At 42.1% G+C, this 25031-nt stretch overlaps 1 protein-coding gene across 1 annotated transcript in view; it reads left to right on the top strand.

Moving 5' to 3' along the window:
• The first annotated feature begins 6786 nt into the window (after positions 1-6786).
• Positions 6787-25031, top strand: part of LOC145956265 (uncharacterized) — a 28468-nt gene continuing 10223 nt past the window's right edge. Inside the window, exons 1-2 of the mRNA XM_083071836.1 lie at positions 6787-6856; positions 8232-8281. Of these exons, the coding sequence (XP_082927962.1) occupies positions 6787-6856; positions 8232-8281 (120 nt within the window). The remainder of the gene's footprint in view (positions 6857-8231; positions 8282-25031) is intronic.

Genomic DNA, 25031 nt, shown 5'->3' with positions numbered 1-25031 from the left:
ACCCATGATCACTATGATGAGAATCATGGATGTTGTGATGACGCATGAGTTCCATCATTTGCGCCATCTGCTCTTTAAGCTGTGAAAGCTCGGTTGTGAGCTTCTTGTTTTGCTCCTCCAATGCTTCCATTTTCTTGATTTTCCGTGCGCGCGTAAGGACAGAGAGATGACCAGCCACTTTCTAAAATGAATGTTTAGTTAGTTTATTTTATGGAATGAATACACTCTTTAACATGAGCTTGATAAACCTCCATCTTTAAGGCGCTGCCTTTTTAAGACGGAATTTTACCACCCTTCTTTATCTATGATTTCTCCCCAACGGAGAATCTCTATAGTCATGGGTCTCTTTCACTCATGTCAAGAGGTATTGGTGATCCTAAAATGTATGTTTTCATGAGGATGCATGATGTCTTATTGGTAATGATGTACATGCTCCTCACTTTTATTATATTTTCACACATGGTCTTTCCTCTCATGTCATGGTTTTTTATGCATGGGGATTATTTTTAGACCTTATCACGAGGTTATTTATTAATGCACAAACAATTGCACATAAGCATTTACACAAACAATTCACTCATCCGCGAACAGTCACGAGCGAATCACGAGGTAGGGGTCTCCTGCAGAAAAGTGCATATTCAAGGAGGATCTAACTGTTCTCACTTGGTCAAAGGCCCCCAAGGTGCCCCCATTATAGGGACCCAATTCCTCTCGTCGTGGGTCGATGGAAAGTTCCAATGCACCGTCGGACTTAAGTTCATGGTTATCACCTTGAGTGATGCTTTCCGACAACGGTCTACGGGCACCTATAGACCCATTCGACAACCGGCCGTACTAACATCCACTCCCTATGGTTAATCACTCATGCCCCCGGGTATAGAGGGAACCGTTGTGTGCAAAGGTTCGTGTGCAGTTTTTATTTCAAACAATTGCGTAAATTTAAAAATACAACAGTTATTAAAGCCATATAATAAAACATATTATCATACAAGCCAAGGGGTAATGAAGTAATTTTAACTTTTATTTATTAAAAATAATCTGTCACTAAATGGGACTGACTCTCGAGACTTCCCCAGTGGAGTCGCCATCTGTCGCCACCGGCCCGAAACGGGGCTTTCGGCATTCGCGAAGGATGGTTGGACTCGTTTATTTGTTTAAAAAAATGTGGATTGCTAGAATGACTTATTCTCAAACTGAGACCTCATCAAACGAGCAATTTTATTAAAAGGCTCACCAATCCATATTAATCCCAAGCGGGACCCTCCATGGATTAGTGGTTTTCGCAAAAGGAGGGTTCGTGGAGTCGCCACCAATGTTTTACTCAAAACATTGGAAAAAGGGATAAGGCAATTGATTTAAAAATCAACTTTGGCCACTACAACCAGAGTTGGGTAAGGGAGTCGGTTACGCGTGGGGAAGGTGTTAGCACCCCACGGCGCCCCTTTCGGGTTCCCTATGACAGATTATTTTTAAAAGAACAATATAAAATTACTAAATTACCCCTATTTATTCTAAGCAATTATAAATTGACTATCTACATGATGACAGTTTAAATATGCACACAGAAAGCAGTAAAAGGAAGGATTGAAGGGAAACCTCTTGAAGCGTGCTTTTATATATTGCAAAGAACTGGGAAGCGTTTTGGCGTTCCCTCGCTCTACAAGCCCGCTCCTCGCTCTCCTAGAACAAAATTTTAACTAAGGGAATCAAAAAGATTTCCCCTCGACTAGGTTCGATCCTCAAGCAAAATGACTCGGGGCTCAAAAACTTCGTCGGATCAACTCTCCCAGTGATTTCTAGGGCAGAACACTGCTCAAAAACCCCAGAATACTCAAGGAGAGGGTTGAAACTGAGTGAAAAAGTGTGGAATGACGTCCAATTGACGTCATATTTATAGGGAATAGGCGCAATACGGCCTACAGGGGCAATACGGCCGTATTGAAATTTTTGAACTTCAATACGGTCGTATTGAAGTTCAATACGGTCGTATTGAAGTTCAGAAATTTCAATACGCCCGTATTGAGTTCGCTGCGGTTGTATTGAAGTGTCAATACGGTCGTACTGACTTCAGTACGGCCGTATTGAAGCTTCAATACGGCCGTATTAAATTCAGTACGGCCGTATTGGGCTTTTTCCCTCCACTTCTTTATTTTGAGCTATTCTAAGACCTCTAGACCTACAGAGAACCCTCCTAGGGCCTTCGAGGAGTCCTTCTGGCTGATTATCCTTCAGTCTTCGAGAGTCTTCAAGCTTTATTTCCGACCCGGACAATTTTAGGGGTCTACAACGATGAGGGCTAGAATAAGGGAAGAAAAAAGGACCACCATTTCTAGATTTCAAAGTGGTCTTAATCTTGAAATAAGAGACAAAGTTGAACTTTTACCTTATAGAGATTTAAATGAACTTGTTCAACTTTATTCAAGAGTGGAGCATCAACTCAAAAGGAAAAGTTTTAGAAAAGACTCCACTCCCTCTTATTCCAAGAATTTCAAGGAGGTATCCTCTTCCAAACCTTATTTCAAAGAAAAATAAAAAGAACAAGAAAAAGAAAAATCTTCTCTTAAAGCTCCTTCTAAAGAATTTGTCAAGTGACATCAAGTGCTTTAAGTGTCTTGGAAGGGGACATATTTCTTCTCAATACCCCACAAAGAAAACCATGATTTTAAGAGGCCAAAACCACTATAGTAGCCTTAATGTAGCTATTTCTTCTTCATCGACTTCAAGTAGTCAGGATGAAGCCATAGATATGGATGAAGAAATCTTACCTTGTAGCGAGACTTACTCGTGGTTAGGAGGCTTCTTAACAACCAAACTAGTGATATTGACTAATATCAAAGGGAGAACTTATTTCACACAAGATGCAAGGTTTTAGAAAATACTTGTTCTCTCATTGTAGATAGTGGGTCTAGTTGCAATTGTTGTAGCACTAGATTGGTTGAAAAGTTAGCCTTAACTACAATACCTCATCCTAGACCTTATAAATTGCAATGGATTAAGCAATTTTTGTAAGGTGGAATGTGTCTTGTACCATGTACTAATTTGGTGCAAATTTTTTCAGCAAACATACACACATTCTTAGCAGATTTTTTAGCACCAAAACACTACTTGGTTGTCATTCAAAGGACAAGGGATGATCATGTAATGATGAGCATGTAGGAGTGGCTAACCATGCATGTATAGGAGACAAATCCACATGGAATTCAATAAACTTTTGGAACATATCATTAACTAAATAACATGCATGAGTGACCTCTAAGAAACATGCAAATTTTGGCCAGCCACCTAGAAGGGAAAACATGCATCATTAATTTCCATGATACATGCATCAAGTGAAGGTATTATGCACATATTTTGTATTTGGGTGAAAAGGTGAGGGGAAACACAAACTTTAGACAAAACTTGAACAAATAAGGATTAAAAGGGGTTCATAAAGTGTTCATCATGTTCTTGAAAGAAAATTTCCAGCAAAGATGATAATGAAGAAAAACACACAAGAACCTATTTTAAAGGAAACTTAGAGCACAACATGGAAGGCTCATGAACCAACAATCAACCACTCAACAAGAAGAAAATATTTTAAGAAATATTTGAGAGGATAACATCAAAACATATGATAATACATAGACATGACAAGAAACTTTTAAAAGACACAAAAGAGAAAAGACAAGTTACCCTTGAAGACAACCATGGCTCTTGATACCACATGATGGAACCAACTTCTCCATGAGGGCTAGTGGTTGATTCTTTCTCTTCTCCAAGGTTGATATGACATGAATGGTGATCTCTTCAAGGGAATGGAAGTGGTGGAGATGATGTCTAGGGAGGTGGAGTATGACGCTAAAAATAGAGGAGAGGAAGGGGAGGTGTTTGGTGATGTAGCTCCTTTAGGCTGGCTCACTTCACTTAGGATGATGAAGGCCAACCAAGGAAGACCCAAGCTCACTCAAGGAAGAGAGTAGAGGATAGGGGGCCGTGGAGTTCCTAGGGGGCTAAGGAAAGAATAAAGAGGCACAAGGCTCACTCAATATCATTAATTTCCAAAGTGGCTACATGGTGGGTAACCTAGAGTACTTGTTGAGAAAGAAAGGAATCTAGGGTTTCTTGGGAGCATTTGGCTGAAAATTCCAAGTCCAAATGCACCCTAGATGAGCCCTAAATGTAGACCAAATGAAATGGCTCTCATTTTTCCTAAAAGACTAAAGTACCCTTAGGTTTAGAAAAAGAAAGAAATGGACTATGACCTTATAAAATAAGGTTTAAGTCCTAAAATAAATCCTAGGACTAATTTTGCCCCATAATACAAAGGCTAAATAAAAATACAAAATAAAATACTAATATCTAATGTGCCCCAAAATACAAGGGCAAAATAGGAAAAAAAAGCAACAAACTAAGGAGAGGGCTCAAAATGCACACACATGATGATCATGGCTTTTGGTGTGGTGCGCTCTTCATCTTCCTCTACTCTCCTAGCCATGGACCTTGTGATAGGCCCTATATGATGCTTTAAGGATGGTCCTCCATCAATTTCATAGGCTGGTGAATAGTGCTAAATAGTGCATAAGTTTTCCAATTAATTGAGATTTTTGGTTTTGATAGCTAGACTTGTTATTTTTGCTTCAAATTTTGTGTGAACACTTCTTTCAACCTATATTTTGTGTAAAAAATCTCAGAGGCACTTATAGTGGTCCTGATTTGACAAAAAATTTTGAAACTAGTTTTCAATAAAACTTTAAACTACCATAACTTTTGTTCTGGTTATCAGAATTGGACATATTATATATGCTTTTTGGGGTAGGAAAATGAGATCTATCCCAGTTAGATTTTCAAAAAAAGTTCATTTACTATTTTTTTTTCTAATTTGGAAGTTTTATTTCCCTATTTTTTCAAACTTTTCATAAGTTTTTCATATAGTTAGACTTGGAATTTTGCATTGAAATTTTTTGCGGTAGTTTTTAATGATTTTAGCATGATATTGGTGAATTAGTTTTGATGTTTTCTAAGTTGTCATGGAAATTCCCATTTTACCCCTATTTTTCACGTATCCTATTGCATGTGTTACATGTAGTGCATGACTAGGAGCAATCCAGGCTTTTTGCATCCATTTGACCCTGAGATTGATAGGACATTCCATAGACTACTTAGAGAACATATAATTCAACCTTTACATAGTGATAGTCATAGTGATAGTGTGAGTGTTGCATCAGAAGTTGATTCAGTTCAAACAGAAAACATGGGTGAGCAACCTTATAATGAACCTCGTGATTTAACATAGGAGAGTTTGTGCATTCAATATCTTGAGGAGGATGTTCCTTTTGTGCTTAAAATTGGACTGATCCATTTGTTGCCCAAGTTTCATGGTCATGCAGGTGAGGATCCACATAAACATCTAAAGGAGTTCCACATTGTCTGTTCTACCATGAAGCCTCTTGATGTTCAAGAGGACCACATTTACTTGAAGGCATTTCCAGATTCTCTAGAGGGATTTGCTAAAGAATGGTTGTATTATTTAGCTCCTAGGTCCATCACCAACTGGGATGATCTTAAAAGAATGTTTCTAGAGAAATTCTTCCCTGCCTCGAGGACCACTACAATCAGAAAAGATATACCAGGGATCAAGAAACTTGGTAGAGAGACCTTGTATGAGTACTGGGAGAGATTCAAGAAATTGTGTGCAAGTTGTCCTCACCACCAGATTTCTAAGCAGGTGTTGTTGCAATATTTTTATGAGGGGTTGAATAACATGGAGAGGAGTATGATAGATGCTGCAAGTGGTGGAGCAGTTGGTGACATGACCCTAGCTGAAGCTAGGCACTTGATAGAAAAGATGGCTTTCAATTCTCAATAATTCAGGGCCAAAAATGACAATTCAATTGTCATTAGAGGAGTTCATGATGTGGCCACTGATGCAAATAGAAAGCTGGAGAGTAAACTTGATGCATTGGTGAACCTAGTGACTTAACCGCTGCAAATTAAAAGTCAACATCTATAGCAAGGGTTTGCGACATTTGTTCTTCAAAAAATCATCATACAAATTTTTTCCCTTCTTTGCAACAGTCTGGAGTAAATGAACAACCAGAGGCCTATGTTGCAAATATTTCCAACAAACCTCTTGTCCAGCAAGAACAATAGTAGAGTTATGATTTTTCCAACAACAGGTACAATCTAGGTTGGAGGAATCACCCCAATATTTGATGGTCCAACTAGCATCAACAACAACTATCTCCTCTCTTCCATAACAATGTTGGTCCCAGTAGATATGTGCCTCCACCTGTCCAACAACAGCAACAAAGACAACATGATGTTCATGCACCTCCACCAGCTCAACCTTCTACTTCTGAGCCTTCATTGGAGGAGTTGGTGAGGCAAATGACCATTCAGAACATGCAATTTCAACAAGAGACTAGAGCCTCCATTTAGAGTTTGACAAATCAGATGGGTTAGATGGCCACTCAACTCAGTATGGCAAACAAATTGACGTACTAGTATCTGCAGCTTCACCTGCACATGAGCCTACACTTGAGAAAGAGGCCCCTGCAGGTAGTAGTTGAAAATCTAATTCAAGTGGACCTTCTTCCAGTGCACATAGTGGCAACTTGCAGCCTCCTATCCCTTTTCCATTTCCACCAAAACTAATTCCAAGAAAAACGATGGAAGAGGTGGATAATGAGATATTGGAGACCTTCAGGAAGGTGGAGGTGAACATACCTCTACTGGATGCCATCAAGCAAACTCCCAAATATGCTAAGTTCCTGAAGGAGTTATGCACCCACAAGAGGAAGCTAAAGCATGGGTAGAAATGTTTCAGCATTTATAGGTAAATCTGTTCCACACATTCCTGAAAAATGTAATGACCCAGGTACATTCTGTACACCTTGCGTTATTGGTAACAGTAAATTTGAAAATTCCATGCTTGATTTAGAAGCTTTAATTAATGTCATGTGTCTATTCATTTTTAAATCTTTGTCTCTTGCATGTCTACAACCTACGGGTGTGGTCATTCAGTTGGCCAATAGAAGTGTTGCCCACTATCGTAACCCAAAAATTTCCGATCTTGCAACTAATGGTTTAGATATCCTTTTTAAGTTCTCATCAATTAAGGAACGCCCAGACACCAGACTAATCCTTAATTAATGGTTTTTGAAAATAAGTTCATGGAGTCGCCACCAATGTTTTACTCAAAACATTGGAAAAGGAAAAGATTTTTAAAAGTCCAATAATGGCCTTGATAACCAGAATTGGGTTCGGGGGTCGGTTACGTGTAGGGAAGGTATTAAGCACCCCTACAACGCCCTAAATTGGTACCCTATGATGAAGATAACATAACAAGAATTAATAGTTTAAATATTTAATCCCCTTTATTAATGATTGTTTACATGAAAAATAAATTACACGGTGAACCCCTAAGATATCTACATAATTACGTTTATTATAGTAATAAATAAAATAAAAGAAGAGAAAGATAGAACAAGAGATTGATGAGTAATACCTCGTAACAAGCTTTATTAGATCTTCAACTATGGAGATTTTAGGTTCTTTGTGGAAACCTTTCACACTACAATGCCTCACAAAATCTCAAGAAATACAAAAGAGATGGAGAAAGAGAAAAAAAAGAGAAATTTCGTGCTCTAAGGAGTCTGGACGAAATTTTTGAGGTCCCTGAACTGTTGGCTGAGATTTTCTATTTATAAGCATCAGATGTGGGCCGGAATGGCCCGTTCTGGATTCGGAACGGCCCGTTCCAGATCCGAACGTTATGCTGTATATTTGTACCTAGAACGGCCTGTTCTGAAATCAGAACGGCCCGTTCCGGTGAACCAGAAAGGCCCGTTCTGATTTCAGACCGGCCCGTTCCGAGGTACAGATTTTAGACCATTTATTTAGTTTGGAACGGCCCGTTCTAGTCTAGAACGGCCCGTTCCAGATAACAATTTTTAGGCCATTGAGAAGCCTTGGAACGGCCCGTTCCAATTCGAGAACAGCCCGTTCCGGACTTGAGAACGGCCCGTTCCGGGCCACTAAAAAAAGTTAATTTGGGTTTTTGGGCCCTTTGATGTCCTATCTTGTTTGTATGCCCCCTGGACGAAATTGGGTGTCTACAGCTGCCCCTCTTTACTTGTCCTTTGGAATAACTGTGTTGTTTTTCCAAAGGCAAGTAAAGACGTAGACATTTCGTCCGGGTCTTCTCTTTGTCTCTTTGGTGTTGGTGCTTCTGCACTGTTTCCCTTAGATAGGTGCATTTGTTCGTATCCTCACCTTTTATAGCAGCCGTGTACTCTATTGGGTAACAAGGCTGACAAACTGTACACCTGGTCTTTAGTCTTCGAGTAGAAGCTGCATTTTCTCTTTTGTGATAATGTTCCTTTATTTGTTGCTTGTTGAAGAGGGAGTATATTCTGAGCTCAGCCTCTCCAGGCTGGACTGATATTTAGGGCTTCAGCCGGCCCACTGATGGAAGCTCGACGACAATCCCGATTTTGACTTCGAGGAACTCGGCGGTACCCTCGTTGTCGTCCACTGATTTGAGAGGCTCGACGACGGCTCTCAACCAAGTTGGGCTGATTTTAAGGCTTCAACCGACCTACAGTGGGAGCTCGGCGGCATCCCAATTTTGACTTCGAGGAACTCGGCGGTACCCTCGTTGTCGTTCACTGATTTGAGAGGCTTGACGGTGACTGTAGACCCTTAAAATTGTCCGGGTCGAAAATAAAGCTTGAAGACTCTTGAGGACTGAAGGAAAGTCAGCCAGAAGGACTCATGGAAGGCCCTAGGAGGATTCTCTGTAGGTCTAGAGGTCTTGTAATAGCTCAAAATAAGGAAGTGGAGGGAATGAAGCCCAATACGGCCTCCCAAAAGTTCAGTACGGCCGTATTGAACATTTTGAACTACAATACGGCCGCACTGAACCCAATACGGCCGTATTGAGGTTTCTTGAACTTCAATACGGTCGCACTGAACTCAATACGGCTGTATTGAGGTTTCTTGAACTTCAATACGGCCGTATTGTAGTTCAAAACTTCAATACGGGCCGTATTGACTCCAGGGCCCGTATTGCGCCTGTTCCCTATAAATAAGACGTCATTTGGACGTCATTCAACACTTTTACACTGAGTTTTAACCCTCTTCTTGAGTATTCTAGGTTTTTTTGAGTAGTGCTCTGCCTAGAAATCACTCGGAGAGTTGATCCGACAAAGTTCTCGAGTTCTGAGCTTTTTTGCTTGAGTCTCGAACTGAGTCGAAGGGAAATCCTCCGGATTTCCATAGTTAAAATTTTCTAGGAGGGAGCGAGCGGGCTTGTAGAGCGAGGGAACGCCAAAAAGCTTCCCAGTTTTACTTGAATATAAAAGCACGCTTCAAAGGTTTCTTCTTAAGACCTTCCTTTTACTGCTTTCTGTGTGTATATTTAACTGTCATCATGTAGATAGTTAAGTTATAATTGTTTAGAATAAATAGGGGTAATTTAGTAATTTCGCACTATTATTTTTAGAAATAATCTGTCATAGGGAACCCGAAAGGGGCGCTGTGGGGTGCTAACACCTTCCCCACGCGTAACCGACTCCCTTACCCGACTCTGGTTGTCATGGCCGAAGTCGATTTTTGAATCGATTGCCTTAAACTTCTTTTTCCAATGTTTTGAGTAAAACATTGGTGGCGACTCCATGAACCCTTCCTTTTTATGAAAACCGCTAATCCATGGAGGGTCCCGCTTGGGATTAACATGGATTGGTGAGCCTTTTAATAAAATTGCTCGTTTGACAAGGTCTCAGTTTGAGAATAAGTCATTCTAGCAATCCATATTTTTAAACAAATAAAAGAGTCCAACCATCCTTCGCGAATGCCGAAAGCCTGTTTCGGGCCGGTGGCGACAGATGGCGACTCCACTGGGGAAGCCTCGAGAGTCAGTCCCATTTAGTGACAGATTATTTTTAACAAATAATAGTTTAAAATTACTTCATTACCCCTTGCTTGTATGATAACATGTTTATCTATTTGGCTTTAATAATTGTTGTATGTTTAAATTCTCGCAATTGTTTGAAATAAAAACTGTACACAAACCTTTGCACACAACAGTTCCCTCTATACCCGGGGGCATGAGTGGAAAGCCATAGGGAGTGGATGTTAGTACGGCCGGTTGTCGAATGGGTCTATAGGTGCCCGTAGACCGTTGTCGGAAAACATCACTCAAGGTGATAACCATGAACTCAAGTCCGACAGTGCGTTGGAACTTTCCATCGACTTACGACGAGAGGAATTGGGTCCCTATAATGGGGGCACCTTGGGGGCCTCAGACCATTGAGAACAGTTAGAACCTCCTTGAATATGCACTTTTCTGCAGGATACCCCTACCTCGTGATTCGCTCGTGACTGTTCGTGGATGAGTGAATTGTTTGTGTATAGGTTTATGTGATATTGTTTGTACATTAATAATAAACCTCGTGATAAGGTCTAAAGAATAATCCCCATGCATGAAAAAACCATGACATGAGAGGAAAGACCATGTGCGAAAATATAATAAAAGTGAGGAGCATGTGCATCATTACCAATAAGACATCATGCATCCTCATAAACCATGCATTTTAGGTTCACCAATACCTCTTGACATGAGTAAAAGAGACCCATAATTATCGAGATTCTCCGTTGAGGAGAGATCATAAGTCAAGGAGGGTGGTAACACTCTGTTTTAAAAAGGCAGCGCCTTAAAAATGGAGGGTTATCAAGCTCATGTCAAGAGCGTATTCATTCCATAAAATAAACTAATTAAGCATTCATTTTAGAAAGTGGCTGGTCATCTCTCTGTCCTCACACGCGCGCAGAAAATCAAGAAGATGGAAGCGCTGGAGGACCAAAATAAGAAGCTCACAACCGAGCTTTGATAGCTTAAAGAGCAAATGGCGCAAATGATGGAACTCATGCGTCAACATAACTTCCATGGATCAAGCCACAGTGACCATGGGTCCCATCATGAGGAAGAGGAGGTGCATGAAGAAGAACCTCCGCACGCCATACCTATTGGGGCTGGAATTATGATTAAAGAGCCCGAAGTTTCAAAGGAACAATTCCACGCCCTAGAGGATCGGCTAAGGGCTATGGAGGGGCATGATTTCGATATTAAAGATGCCGCCGACATGTGCTTAGTGAGGGATATTCAATTTCCTCCTAAATTTAAAGTGCCAGATTTCTCGAGATACGTGGGATCGACTTGCCCCAAGAGTCATCTCACCATGTACTGCCGAAAGATGGCTGCATATCCCACAAACGAAAAGCTCTTGATCCACTGCTTCCAAGAGAGCTTGGCTGATACCGCGCTCAACTGGTATATGCAGCTAGATGGAAATCTAGTACACACATGGAGGCAGTTGGCCGACGCCTTCCTCAAGCGCTACAAATACAACATCGACCTAACACCTGATAGGTCAGATCTTCAAGCCTTGAGTAAGAAAAATGATGAATCTTTCAAGGCGTACGCCCAACGATGGAGGGAGTTGGCGGCACAAATAGAGCCCCCGCTGTCGGATAAGGAGACGGTGTCCCTATTCATAAACTCGTTGACCGGTCCCTATTATGACAAGATGATAGGGAACACGACAACACTCTTCTCGGACATCATCACCATTGGCGAAAGAGTGGAACAAGGGCTGAAAAGTGGGAAGCTAGCTGGGCTTTCCCAATCATTTGAAGCCAAGAAGACCTACGGGAAGAAGAAGGAGGGAGGAGTCAATGCCGTAAATATTTCTTCATCTTCTTCCACTTCGAAGTCAGGAAAGTCGCAATTCACCCCTGTGAAGAAGTTTGATAAACTTCCGACCACCTACAGCGATCTCCTGCCGAAGCTAGTAGAAGCCAAACTTCTAGCTTACGTTCCACTAAAGAAGATTGATCCACCTCACCCCTATTGGTACAAACCGCAAGACAAATGTCTATACCATTCGGGGGCATCGGGGCATTCAACGGAGAAATGAAGAGCTCTCAAAAATAAGGTCCAAGACCTTATCGATGCAGGGTGGATCACTTTTGATTCAACAGCGCCCGACGTGAGCAAGAATCCTCTACCAAAGCAGGAGTAGAGAGAAGAACAAGCCACGATAGGGCCCCTTCATATTTCTCTTTTAGGGACTCATGATCAGTACCCAAGATCATGAGAACCTTTTCATGTAAATAAGGGTTTTTGTACAGTTTTACATACATATATCAATAAAGAGGCATATTTCACACATTATTCTCTTTTTATTCTTTTCTCTCTTTCCCCATTAACATTAATAAATTCTAAACCTAAACAGAACCAATAAAATAATTATGTCTGTAATTGTTCGCTCTGACCGGGATCCAAAAGTGAATGGGTTGAGTTGGAGAGTGATGAGGAGACCATCTCTCCGGATCTGCAAAGACTGCTAAAACGAGAAGCTCGCTTACTCCAACTCGTCAAGAGAAATTGGAGACTGTGAATTTGGGGCATGGCCGAGAGATAAAAGAGGTCAACACTGGGACCCTTATCAGTGATGAAATAAGGACACATGTTTCCACTATGATTATAATAAAATCATTCTTTCTCATTGCTTCTTTTCTTGCTTATAATAAAATTCTAAACCACATTTTTTAACCCTGTTTGAATAAACATGAATGAGGTTAAAATCATCTTAATAATAATAAACCCACATCATTTTTATGTGGAAATGTGTGTGACAACTTGGAGCACCTCCCCTTGGCCTCGACAAGTGCCATCATGGATAAAAAGAAATCCTAAAAACAAAAAAGCTCGGCAGGAAACTCAAAAAAGGGGACTGCGCAAAAATAAGAGCAAAAGACCCGCTAGGAATCCCACGAAAGGGTGACCTAGGCAAAAGTTAGGGTTACAAAAAATAAACAAAAATAAAGGTCCGCTAAAACGCCACAAAAGGGTGTTTTAGGCAAAAATAAGGACAATCAAAAAACAAAATAAATCCATGATGGTACCATGAACCGAATTCAAAAAGAAAGGTTCAAGGGAAGTTATCTAAGTTGTCAAATCACAACGTCAATAAACAAAGATTTTCTTAACTTCATAAGTGTTTAATCAAACAAGCCTAAACACATAAGCCTACCTTGGCCAAACGTTCTTACAAAAACCATTTTTGAAAAATAAATCCCCTCTAAAACACAAACTTCAGAATAAAAAATATCTTTCCCTTTCTTTTCTCTCTTGTCCCAAAAGATTTTAGAATAATCTAGTGGAAGCATGGAGAAATAAATCTAATCTGAACAACCAAATGGTGGAAGAACTGTGCCAAGAATTCAAAGATCCAACACAACTCTTCCCCATATCGGCCAAAGATGAATGGGGCAATCGAGACAACCAATAAGAGCATCAAGAAAATAGAGCAAAAGATGGTTGTCTCATTTAAAGACTGACACGAGATATTACCCTTTGCTCTTCATGGTTATAGGACTTCAGGAGGCAGTTCTACCCGTCGAAGTCGAAAAACCTTATATAAGGGTGATCATGGAAGCAAAACTTTCCGAGGCAGAAAGGGTTCAAAAGCCGATACGACCAGTTGAACCTTATCCAAGAGAAACGGCTGAACGCCATATGCCATGGTCAAGCCTATCAGAGGAAGATCAAAAAGGCTCTTGACAAGAAAGTCCACCCTCGAGTCTACCATGAGGGAGAGTTGGTAATGAAGAAATTACTACCAACTCAAAAGGACAAAATCGGAAAGTGGGCCCCAAATCACGAAGGACCGTATGTGGCAAAGCGAGCTTTCTCAAAAGGAGCATTAATCCTCATAGACATGGATGGAGAAGAACTTCGATACCCAGTCAACACTGACGTGGTAAAGAAGTACTATGCTTGAAGACGTTGCTTGCATAGGCCCGCTAGGATGAAAACCCAAAAAGGGCATCCTAAGCAAAAGTTAGGGCAAAATAAAAAGCCTGCCAGTACAAGGGTACTAGGCAAAACAAAGGCAAAAATTATCCCCGCTAGGATACGTCCTAGGCAAAAGTTAGGGGCAAAAGAATAAGATGTAAAAACAAAGCAAGCAACGATCGCTTGAATCGAAAACCGAAAGGCGGTTCAAGTGGTTATCTTCTAGAAGCAAGCGTCTTGCAGCATCTACACTCCTGGCTCAGGCCGAAGCAATTAGGGGAACGTAAAGAGCAACAATTACAGATATAATTGTTAAGCCCAATGTATATAGCCTACCCTGGCCAGCCATTCTTCAGAAATTTCCTTCTGTATATCTTTCTGTAAAAAAAAAAAAAAAAACATTTGTGAATATTAATAAAATATCCATTCATTTCTTTTCTCTCTTGACCATGTGATTTTGCCTTTAAATTGGTATTTCTAAAAATTGTACGAAATTCCATTAATAATCGGTCAATAAAAGAAAATTGGAGGGGTTCCTGTAAAATCCATAATCTCCTGCATAAAGGCTCACAAAAATACTCCCTCGCGTCAATGACAGAAAGTCCTCCAAGAAGAAGAGGATAGGGAGAGCCACTCACTTTTCTAAATAAATGAACAAAAATAAAAAATTATATTGCATTTGTGCATCACACACACATTAGTTGCACATTCAAAGACCTTATCATGAGGCAACCGCATAAAATAGAAAAATAGAAAATTGCTTGTGTATGACAGCAGCAAGCAAAATACAAAGATTCAGAAAATCAACAGCATCATACAGAATAACTGAGCCTGGAGAGGCTTGCCGAAAGAATACTCTCAAAATAACTGAGCCTGGAGAGGCTCGCCGAAATAATACTCGTACAGAATAATTGAGCCTGGAGAGGCTTGCCGAAACAATACTCCCACAGAATAATTGAGCCTGGAGAGGCTTGCCGAAATAATACTCCTACAAAATAACTGAGCCTGGAGAGGCTTGCCGAAATAATACTCTCTCATAATAACTGAATTTAATTTCTTTAGCACTTTTAATTTCTGTACAGCAAAAGCCAAAAACATAAAAAAGGCAAAATACAGAAAAAGCCAAATCAGAAGAAAAGGCAAAATACAGAAAAAGCCGAAAATAAAAAAGGCAAGGATATAGAAAATCCAACAAACAATTTGTACCGAATAACTAAGCCTGGAGAGGCTTACCAAAATAATACTCCACATCCTCCACAGTATGCAGAATAACTGAGCCTGGAGAGGCTTGCAGAAATAATACTCCCCAGAGGGAACCTCAGCTCAAGCTCACGGAAAAATCCCCAGCGAGAGCTATCAAAGCAAAATCGACGCAATCCCCAATGGAAGTGCGATCATCCAAACAGTATATACAAGTCAAAGGACTTAACACTTCCTCAGTGAAGATAGCTCTCCAACTCAAGTGTTGAGTGAGGCTAAGCCTGCAGAGGCTTCCTAAATAATACTCTGGGATACATAAGATCCCTCATTCCCCAATCGCCTACTCAGAGGCACTCCTTCAAAAAGGAAAACCCAAAAAAAGAAAAAAAATCAATAACAATTCCCCAAGTGGAATTTGGCTTTTTAGCCAATCATTGAACGTCGAGCTGATACGCCTAACAGAAGAGGCTAATCAAAATCAACGACAGAATCCCCAGCGGATAACAGCCTACACAGAGGCAGCAAAAATCAGAAAATCAAAAAGAGATACCCGAATAAGGATGAACCGGGATACTCCACCAACGTCAAAGGACGTCAGCCAAACATAAGGCATCGCTCAATTCAAGAAGAGCATCTGTGTCTACACCCCAAGGAAACAGAAATTCCTCAATGGGTACCAACAATGCAATGCAAGTTGGGGCACAGGAACCTATGAATGACTGCACATCCCCTAGACGGATCCCTGCGTTATCCAGCCCTCAGTGGCACCAAAATCAAACCGTCGAAGCAGCATCATGGACTGTGGAGACAAAAATCATCTCAAATCCCTGGAGAGGGCAAACTCACATTGCCAATGTCGTCAAGAACACGGAGGCAGACCCTGGAGAGGGCAAACTCACCCTGGAGAGGGCAAGACTCACGCACAAGTCTGGAGAGGCGACGACTAATACTCACCCCGGAGAGGGCAAACTCACCCTGGAGAGGGCAAACTCACCCTGGAGAGGGCAAGACTCACGCACAAGTCTGGAGAGGCGACGATTAATACTCACCCCGGAGAGGGCAAACTCACCCTGGAGAGGGCAAACTCACCCTGGAGAGGGCAAGACTCACGCACAAGTCTGGAGAGGCGACGACTAATACTCACCCCGGAGAGGGCAAACTCACCCTGGAGAGGGCAAACTCACCCTGGAGAGGGCAAGACTCACGCACAAGTCTGGAGAGGCGACGACTAATACTCACCCCGGAGAGGGCAAACTCACCCTGGAGAGGGCAAACTCACCCTGGAGAGGGCAAGACTCACGCACAAGTCTGGAGAGGCGACGACTAATACTCACCCCGGAGAGGGCAAACTCACCCTGGAGAGGGCAAACTCACCCTGGAGAGGGCAAGACTCACGCACAAGTCTGGAGAGGCGACGATTAATACTCACCCCGGAGAGGGCAAACTCACCCTGGAGAGGGCAAACTCACCCTGGAGAGGGCAAGACTCACGCACGAGCCTGGAGAGGCGACGACTAATACTCACCCCGGAGAGGGCAAACTCACCCTGGAGAGGGCAAACTCACCCTGGAGAGGGCAAGACTCACGCACAAGTCTGGAGAGGCGACGATTAATACTCACCCCGGAGAGGGCAAACTCACCCTGGAGAGGGCAAACTCACCCTGGAGAGGGCAAGACTCACGCACAAGTCTGGAGAGGGCAAGACTCACGCTACCAAAGTGACTAGAACCGCGGAGGTATGCACCAACCTGGAGAGGCTACTCAACAATTTTCCCACCTGAAGACACTACAAGTCGGAAGGATGGCACATCACCCGGACAATTGGGTCAACTCCTTTACTTGTCAGCCGGTACACCAAAAGACCGTTTGACTAAGTAAAGGGGGGGCAGCTGTAGACCCCTAAAATTGTCCGGGTCGGAAATAAAGCTTGAAGACTCTCGAAGACTGAAGGAAGATCAGCCAGAAGGACTCCTGGAAGGCCCTAGGAGGGTTCTCTGTAGGTCTAGAGGTCTTAGAATAGCTCAAAATAAGGAAGTGGAGGGAATGAAGCCCAATACGGCCGTACTGAACTTAATACGGCCGTATTGAAGCTTCAATACGGCCGCAGTGAACTCAATACGGCGTATTGAAGTTTCTGAAACTTCAATACGGCCGTACTGAAATCAATACGGCCGTATTGAAGCTTCAATACAGTCGTATTGAACTCAATACGGCCGTATTGAAATTTCTGAATTTCAATACGGCCGTATTGAACTCAATACGGCCGTATTGAAATTCAAAAATTTCAATACGGCCGTATTGCTTCTGTAGGCCGTATTGCGCCTATTCCCTATAAATATGACGTCAATTGGACGTCATTCCACACTTTCACACTCAGTTTTGACTCCCTCCTTGAGTATTCTGGGGTTTTTGAGCAGTGTTCTGCCCTAGAAATCTCTCTGGGAGTCGATCCGACGAAGTTCTGGAATTCCGAGCACTTAGCTTGGAGATTCGAACCTAGTCGAAGGGAAATCCTCCAGATTTCCGTAGTCAAAAGTTTTTAGGAAGGAGCGAGCGAGCTTGTAGAGCGAAGGAACGCCAAAAAGCTTCCCAGTTTTACGAAATATATAAAAGCACGCTTCAAAGGTTTCTTCTTAAATCCTTCCTTTTACTGCTTTCTGTGTGCATATTAAATTGTCATCATGTAGATAGTTAATTTATAATTGCTTAGAATAAATAGGGGTAATTTAGTAATTTTGTACTATTATTTTCAGAAATAATCTGTCATAGGGAACCCGAAAGGGGCGCTGTGGGGTGCTAACACCTTCCCCACGCGTAACCGACTCCCTTACCCAACTCTGGTTGTAACGGCCAAAGTTGATTTATAAAATCAATTGCCTTATCCCTTTTTCCAATGTTTTGAGTAAAACATTGGTGGCGACTCCACGAACCCTCCTTTTGCGAAAACCACTAATCCATGGAGGGTCCCGCTTGGGATTAATATGGATTGGTGAATCATTTAATAAAATTGCTCGTTTGACAAGGTCTCAGTTTGAGAATACGTCATTCTAGCAATCCATATTTTTAAACAATTAAACGAGTCCAACCATCCTTCGCGAATGCCGAAAGCCCGTTTGGGCCGGTGGCGACACCTCCTATAAAATTTTAACTATGGAAATCCGGAGGATTTCCCTTCGACTAGGTTCGAGACTCAAGCAAATGGCTCGTGACTCAAGAACTTCGTCGGATCAACTCTCCGAGTGATTTCTAGGCAGAGCACTGCTCAAAAAAACCCAGAATACTCAAGAAGAGGGTTAAAACTGTGTATGAAAGTGTGAAATGACGTCCCATTGACGTCATATTTATAGGGAAGAGGCTCAATACAGTTTATGAGGGTCAATACGGTCAACATTGAAATTTTGAACTAATACGGCCGTATTGAATTCAATACGGCCGTATTGAAGTTCAAAAAACCTCAATACGGCCGTATTGAAGTTCAGTGCGGCCGTATTGAAGTTCAGTGCAGCCGTATTGAATTCAATGTAGCCGTATTGAAGTCCAGAAACTTCAATACGGCCGTATTGAGTTCAGTGCGGCCGTATTGAAGTTCAAAATGTTCAATACGGCCGTACTGAACCTCTGGGAGGCCGTATTGGGCTTCATTCCTCCCACTTTTCTTATTTTAGCTATCCTAAGACCTCTAAACCTATAGAGAACCCTCCTTGGGCCTTCTGGAAGTCCTTCTGGCTGATTTTCCTTCAGTCTTCGAGAGTCTTCAAGCTTTATTCCCGACCCGGACAATTTTAGGGGTCTACAGCTGCCCCCCCTTTACTTAGTCGGACGGCCTTTTGGTGTACCGGCTGACAAGTAAAGGAGTTGACCCAATTGTCCGGGTGATGTGCCAACCTTCTGACTTGTAGCGTCTTCCGGTGGAAAATTGTTGAGTAGCCTCTCCAGGTTGTTGCATACCTCGGCGCTTCTGACAACCTCGGTAGCTAAGTTTACCCTTTCCAGGGTCAACTTCACTCGACGCCCGAGCCGGAAGTTGAACACCAACGTGTCTCTGACGACGCTGATGGTTGAGTACTGTCTCTCCAGACCTTGAGTACTGTCTCTCCAGACTTTGAGTATCGTCTCTCCAGGCTCTGCTTCGGTTGTTTCTAACGACCTAGGCAGCTAAGTTTACCCTCTCCAGGGTCAACTTCACTCGACGCCCGAGCCAGAAGTTGAACACCAACGTGCCTTTGACGACTCTGATGGTTGAGTACCCGCCTCTCCAGGCCCTGCCTCTTAACATGAGGTAGTTGAGTATCGCCTCTCCAGGCCCTGCCTCTTAACATTCAGCAGTTGAGTATTGCCTCTCCAGGCCCTGCCTCTTAACATTCAGCAGTTGAGTACCGCCTCTCCAGGCCCTGCCTCTTAACATTCAGCAGTTGAGTATCGCCTCTCCAGGCCCTGCCTCTTAACATTCAGCAGTTGAGTATTGCCTCTCCAGGCCCTGCCTCTTAACATTCAGCAGTTGAGTACCGCCTCTCCAGGCCCTGCCTCTTAACATTCAGCAGTTGAGTATCGCCTCTCCAGGCCCTGCCTCTTAACATTCGGCAGTGTGAGTTTACCCTCTCCAGGGTCTGCGTCTTAACATTCGGCAGTTGAGTTTACCCTCTCCAGGGTCTGCGTCTTAACATTCGGCAGTTGAGTTTTACCCTCTCCAGGGTCTGCGTCTTAACATTCGGCAGTTGAGTTTACCCTCTCCAGGGTCTGCGTCTTAACATTCGGCAGTTGAGTTTACCCTCTCCAGGGTCTGCGTCTTAACACTCGGCAGTTGAGTTTACCCTCTCCAGGGTCTGCGTCTTAACATTCGGCAGTTGAGTTTACCCTCTCCAGGGTCTGCGTCTTAACATTCGGCAGTTGAGTTTACCCTCTCCAGGGTCTGCGTCTTAACATTCGGCAGTTGAGTTTACCCTCTCCAGGGTCTGCGTCTTAACATTCGGCAGTTGAGTTTACCCTCTCCAGGGTCTGCGTCTTAACATTCGGCAGTTGAGTTTGCCCTCTCCAGGGTCTGCGTCCGTGTCTTCTGATCACTTCGGCAATGTAATTTTACCCTTTCCAGGGATTTGAGATGATTTTTTTTGTCTCCACAGTCCACGATGCTGCTTCGACGGTTTTTCTGATTTTGTGCCACTGAGGGCTGGATAACGCAGGGATCCGTCTAGGGGATGTGTAGTCATTCATAGGTTCCTGTGCCCCAACTTGCATTGCATTGTTGGTACCCATGGGGAATTTCTGACTCCTTGGGGTGTAGACACAGATGCTCTCTCTCTGAGTTGAGCGATGCCTTATGTTTGGCTGACGTCCTTTTGACGTAGGTGGAGTATCCCGGTTGTCCTTATTCGGGCGACTCTTTTTGTTTTCCTGGTTTTGTTGCCTCTGTGTAGGCTATTATCCGCTGGGGATTTTGTCATTGATTTTGATTAGCCTCTTCTGTTAGGCAGATCATCTTGACGCTTGATGTTTGGCTGAAAAGCCAGATTCCGCTTGGGGAATTGTTATTGATCTTTTGGATTTTTGCTTTTTGTAGGAATGCCTCTGAGTAGGCGAGTGGGGATTTATAGTTTATATATCCCAGAGTATTATTTAGAAAGCCTCTTCAGGCTTAGCTTCACTCATCGCTTGAGTTGGAAAGCTACCTTCCACTGAGGAAGTCTAAGTCTTTTGACTAGATATACTGCTTGGGTGATCGTGCTTCCATTGGGAATTTTGTCGATCTTGCTTTGATAGCTTTCACTGGGGAATTTGGCCCGTGAGTGGAAGCTGAGATATCTCTGGGGAGTATTATTTCGGCGAGCCTCTCCAGGCTCAATTATTCTGATAGAGTATTATTTAGGCGAGCCTCTCCAGGCTCGGTTATTCTGAGAGAGTATTATTTCGGCGAGCCTCTCCAGGCTCAATTATTCTGTACGATGAGTTGCTTTTCTTGTTCAGCCTAAGAATGCAAGCTGAGATGTCTTTTGGTGAGTATTATTTTGGCAAGCCTCTCCAGGCTCAGTTTTGTTGGATTTTCTGTATTTTGCCTTTTTTGCTGGTTTCGGCTTTTTCTGTATTTTTTTTGTTGATTTTGGCTTTTTCTGTATTTTTGCCTTTTTGTTGGTTTTGGCTTTTTCTGTACAGAAATGTCTCTGAGGAGTATTATTTTGGCAAGCCTCTTCAGGCTCAGTTATTCTGAGAGAGTATTATTTCGGCGAGCCTCTCCAGGCTCAATTATTCTGTGAGAGTATTATTTCGGCGAGCCTCTCCAGGCTCAGTTATTTCTGAGAGAGTATTATTTCGGCGAGCCTCTCCAGGCTCAATTATTCTGTGAGAGTATTATTTCGGCGAGCCTCTCCAGGCTCAGTTATTTCTGAGAGAGTATTTTTTCAGCAAGCCTCTCCAGGCTCAATTATTCTGTACAAACTGAGGAGTATTGTTTGTATCCTTGCCTTTTTTCGTTTTTGGCTTCTGTCATACACAAGCAATTTTCTATTTTTCTATTTTATGCAATTGCCTCATGATAAGGTCTTTGAATGTGCAACTAATGTGTGTGATGTACAAATGCAAGTTTTATTATTTAATGTTTTTAGAAAAATGAATGGCTCTCCCTATCCTCCTTTTCTTGGAGGAATTTCTGTCATCGACGTGAGGGAATATTTTTGTGAGCCTTTTATGCAGGAGATTATGGATTTTATAGGAACCCCTCCAATTTTCTTTATTGACCGAATATTAAGGAATTTCATACAATTTTTTTAGAAATACCAATTTTAGAGGCATAATCACATGGTCAAGAGAGAAGAGAAAATGAATAGATATTTTATTGATATTCACAAGTGTTTTTACAGAAAGATATACAGAAGGAATTTCTGAAGAATGGTTGGCCAGGGTAGGCTATATACATTTTTGGCTTAAACAATTATATCTGTAATTGTCACTCTTCCCGTTCCCTTAATCGCTTCGGGTGAGATGCCTGAGCCAGGAGTGTAGATGCTGCAAGACGCTCGCTTCTAGAAGATAATCACTTGAACCGCCTTTCGGTTTTCGATTCAAGTGACCGTTGCTTGCTTATCTTATACATCTTATTCTTTTGCCCCTAACTTTTGCCTAGGACGTATCCTAGCGGGGATAATTTTGCCTTTATTTTGCCTAGTACCCTTGTACTGGCGGGCTTTTTATTTTGCCCTAACTTTTGCCTAGGACGCCCTTCTTGGGTTTTCATCCTAGCGGGCCTATGCAAGCAACATCTTCAAGCATAGTACTTCTTTACCATGTCAGTGTTGACTGGGTATCGAAGTTCTTCTCCATCCATGTCTGTGAGGATCAATGCTCCTCCTGAGAAGGCTCGTTTTTCCACGTATGGTCCTCCGTGATTTGGGGCATACTTTCCGATTTTGTCCTTTTGAGTTGGTAGCAATTTCTTCATTACCAACTCTCCCTCATGGTAGACTCGAGGGTGGACTTTCTTGTCAAAAGCCTTTTTTGATCTTCTTCTGATAGGCTTGACCATGGCATATGGCGTTCAGCCGTTTTTCTTCAATGAGGTTCAACTGGTCATACCGGCCTTGAACCCATTCTGCTTCGGAAAGTTTTGCTTCCATGATTACCCTTAGGGAAGGTATTTCGACTTCGACGGGTAGAACTGCCTTCATCCCATAGACGAGGGAGAATGGAGTAGCTCCTGTAGATGTGCGTACTGAAGTCCTATAACCATGAAGAGCGAAGGGTAACATCTCGTGCCAGTCTTTAAATGAGGCAACCATCATTTGCCCTATTTTCTTGATGTTATTATTGGTTACCTCGACTGCCCCATTCATCTTTGGCCGATATGGGGAAGAATTATGGTGTTGGATCTCGAAATCTTGGCACAGTTCTTCCACCATTTTGTTGTTCAGATTAGATCCATTATCAGTGATGATTTATTTCTCCATGCTTCCACTAGATTATTCTAAAATTATTTGGGACAAGAGAGAAAAGAAAGGAAAGATATTTTTTGTTCTGAAGTTTGTGTTTTAGAGGGGATTTATTTTTCAAAAATGGTTTTTGTAAGAATGGATGGCCAAGGTAGGCTTATGTGTTTAGGCTTATTTGATTAAACATTTATGAAGTTAAAAAAAATTCGTGTTGTGATTCGACAATTTGGATAGCTTCCCTTGAACCTTTCTTTTTGAATTCGGTTCATGGTACCATCATGGATTTCTTTTGTTTTTTGATTGTCCTTATTTTTTGCCTAAAACACCCTTTTGTGGCGTTTTAGCGGACCTTTGTTTTTGTTTATTTTTGTAACCTTAACTTTTGCCTAGGTCACCCTTTCGTGGGATTCCTAGCGGGTCTTTTGCTCTTATTTTTGCGCAGTCCCCTTTTTGAGTTTTCTGCCGAGCTTCTTTTATTTTAAAGGATTTATTTTTATCCATGATGGCACTTGTCAAGGCCAAGGGAAGGTGCTCCAAGTTGTCACACACCTCCACATGAAAAATGATGTGGGTTTATTATTATTAAGATGATTTTAACCTCATTCATGTTTATTCAAACAGGGTTAAAAATGATGCGGTTTAGAATTTTATTATAAGCAAGAAAAGAAGCAATGAAGAATGATTTTATTATAATCATAGCGGAAACATGTGTCCTTATTTCATCACTGATATGGGTCCCAATGTTGACCTTTTATATCTTTCGGCCATGCCCCAAATTCACAGTCTCTAATTTCTCTTAACGAGCTTCTTAATGTAGCAATCTTTGCAGATCCGGAGAAATGGTCTCCTCATCACTGTCCAACTCAACCCATTTATCCTCAACTTTCGGATCCCGGTCAGAGCGAACAATTACAGACACAATTATTTTATTGGTTCTGTTTAGGTTTAGAATTATTAATGTTAATGGGGAAAGAGAGAAAAGAACAAGAAAGAGAGAAATGTGAAAAATGCCTCTTTATTGATATGTATTAAAACTGTACAAAAACCCTTATTTACATGAAAAGGTTCTCATGATCTCGGGTACTGATCATGAGTCCCTAAAAGATAAATATGAAGGGGCCCTATCGTGGCTTGTTCTTCTCTCTAATCCTGCTTTGGCCGAGGATTCTTGCTCACGTCGGGCGCTGTCGAATCGAAGGTGACCCATCCGGCATCAATAAGGTCTTGGACCTTATATTTGAGAGCTAGGCATTTCTCTGTTGAATGCCCTGGTGCCCCCGAATGGTATAAACATTTGTCTTGCGGTTTGTACCAATAGGGATGAGGTGGGTCAACCTTCTTTAGTGGAACGTAAGCTAGAAGACGTGCTTCCACTAGCTTCGGCAGGAGGTCGCTATATGTGGTCGGAAGTTTATCAAACTTCTTCACAGGGTTGAATTGCGACTTTCCTGACTTCGAAGTGGAAGAAGATGAGGAAATGGTTATGGCGCTGACTCTTCTCTCCTTCTTCTTCCCAAAGGTCTTCTTAGCTTTAAATGATTGGGAATGTTCAGCTAGCTTCCCACTTTTCAGCTCTTGTTCCACTCTTCCTCCAACATGATGGGACTCATGGTCATTGTGCTCAGCCCCGTGTATGTTGTGGTGACGCATGAGTTCCATCATTTGCGCCATTTGCTCCTTGAGCTGTGAGAGCTCGGCTGTAAGCTTCTTAATTTGTTCCTCCAATGCGTCCATCTTCTTGATTTTCTGCGCGCGAGTGAGGACAGAGAGATGACCAGCCACTTTCTAAAAATGAATATTTAATCTAATTAATTTATGGGATGAATACGCTCTTGACATGAGCTTGATAACCCTCCATTTTTAAGGTGCTGCCCTTTTAAAATGGAATGTTACCACCCTCCTTGACTTATGATCTCTCCTTAACGGAGAATCTCAATAGTTATGGGTCTCTTTTACTCATGTCAAGAGGTATTGGTGAACCTAGAATGCATGGTTTATGAGGATGCATGATATCTTATTGGTAATGATGCACATGCTCCTCACTTTTATTATATTTTCACACATTGGTTTTTCCTC

This window comes from Cajanus cajan, chromosome 3 (genome assembly GCF_000230855.2).
Source record: "Cajanus cajan strain Asha chromosome 3, NIPB_CcT2T_4, whole genome shotgun sequence".
Lineage (NCBI taxonomy): Eukaryota > Viridiplantae > Streptophyta > Magnoliopsida > Fabales > Fabaceae > Cajanus > Cajanus cajan.
The sequence above is the reverse complement of the archived record's forward strand: the minus strand, read 5'-3'. Positions and strand labels throughout refer to the sequence as shown.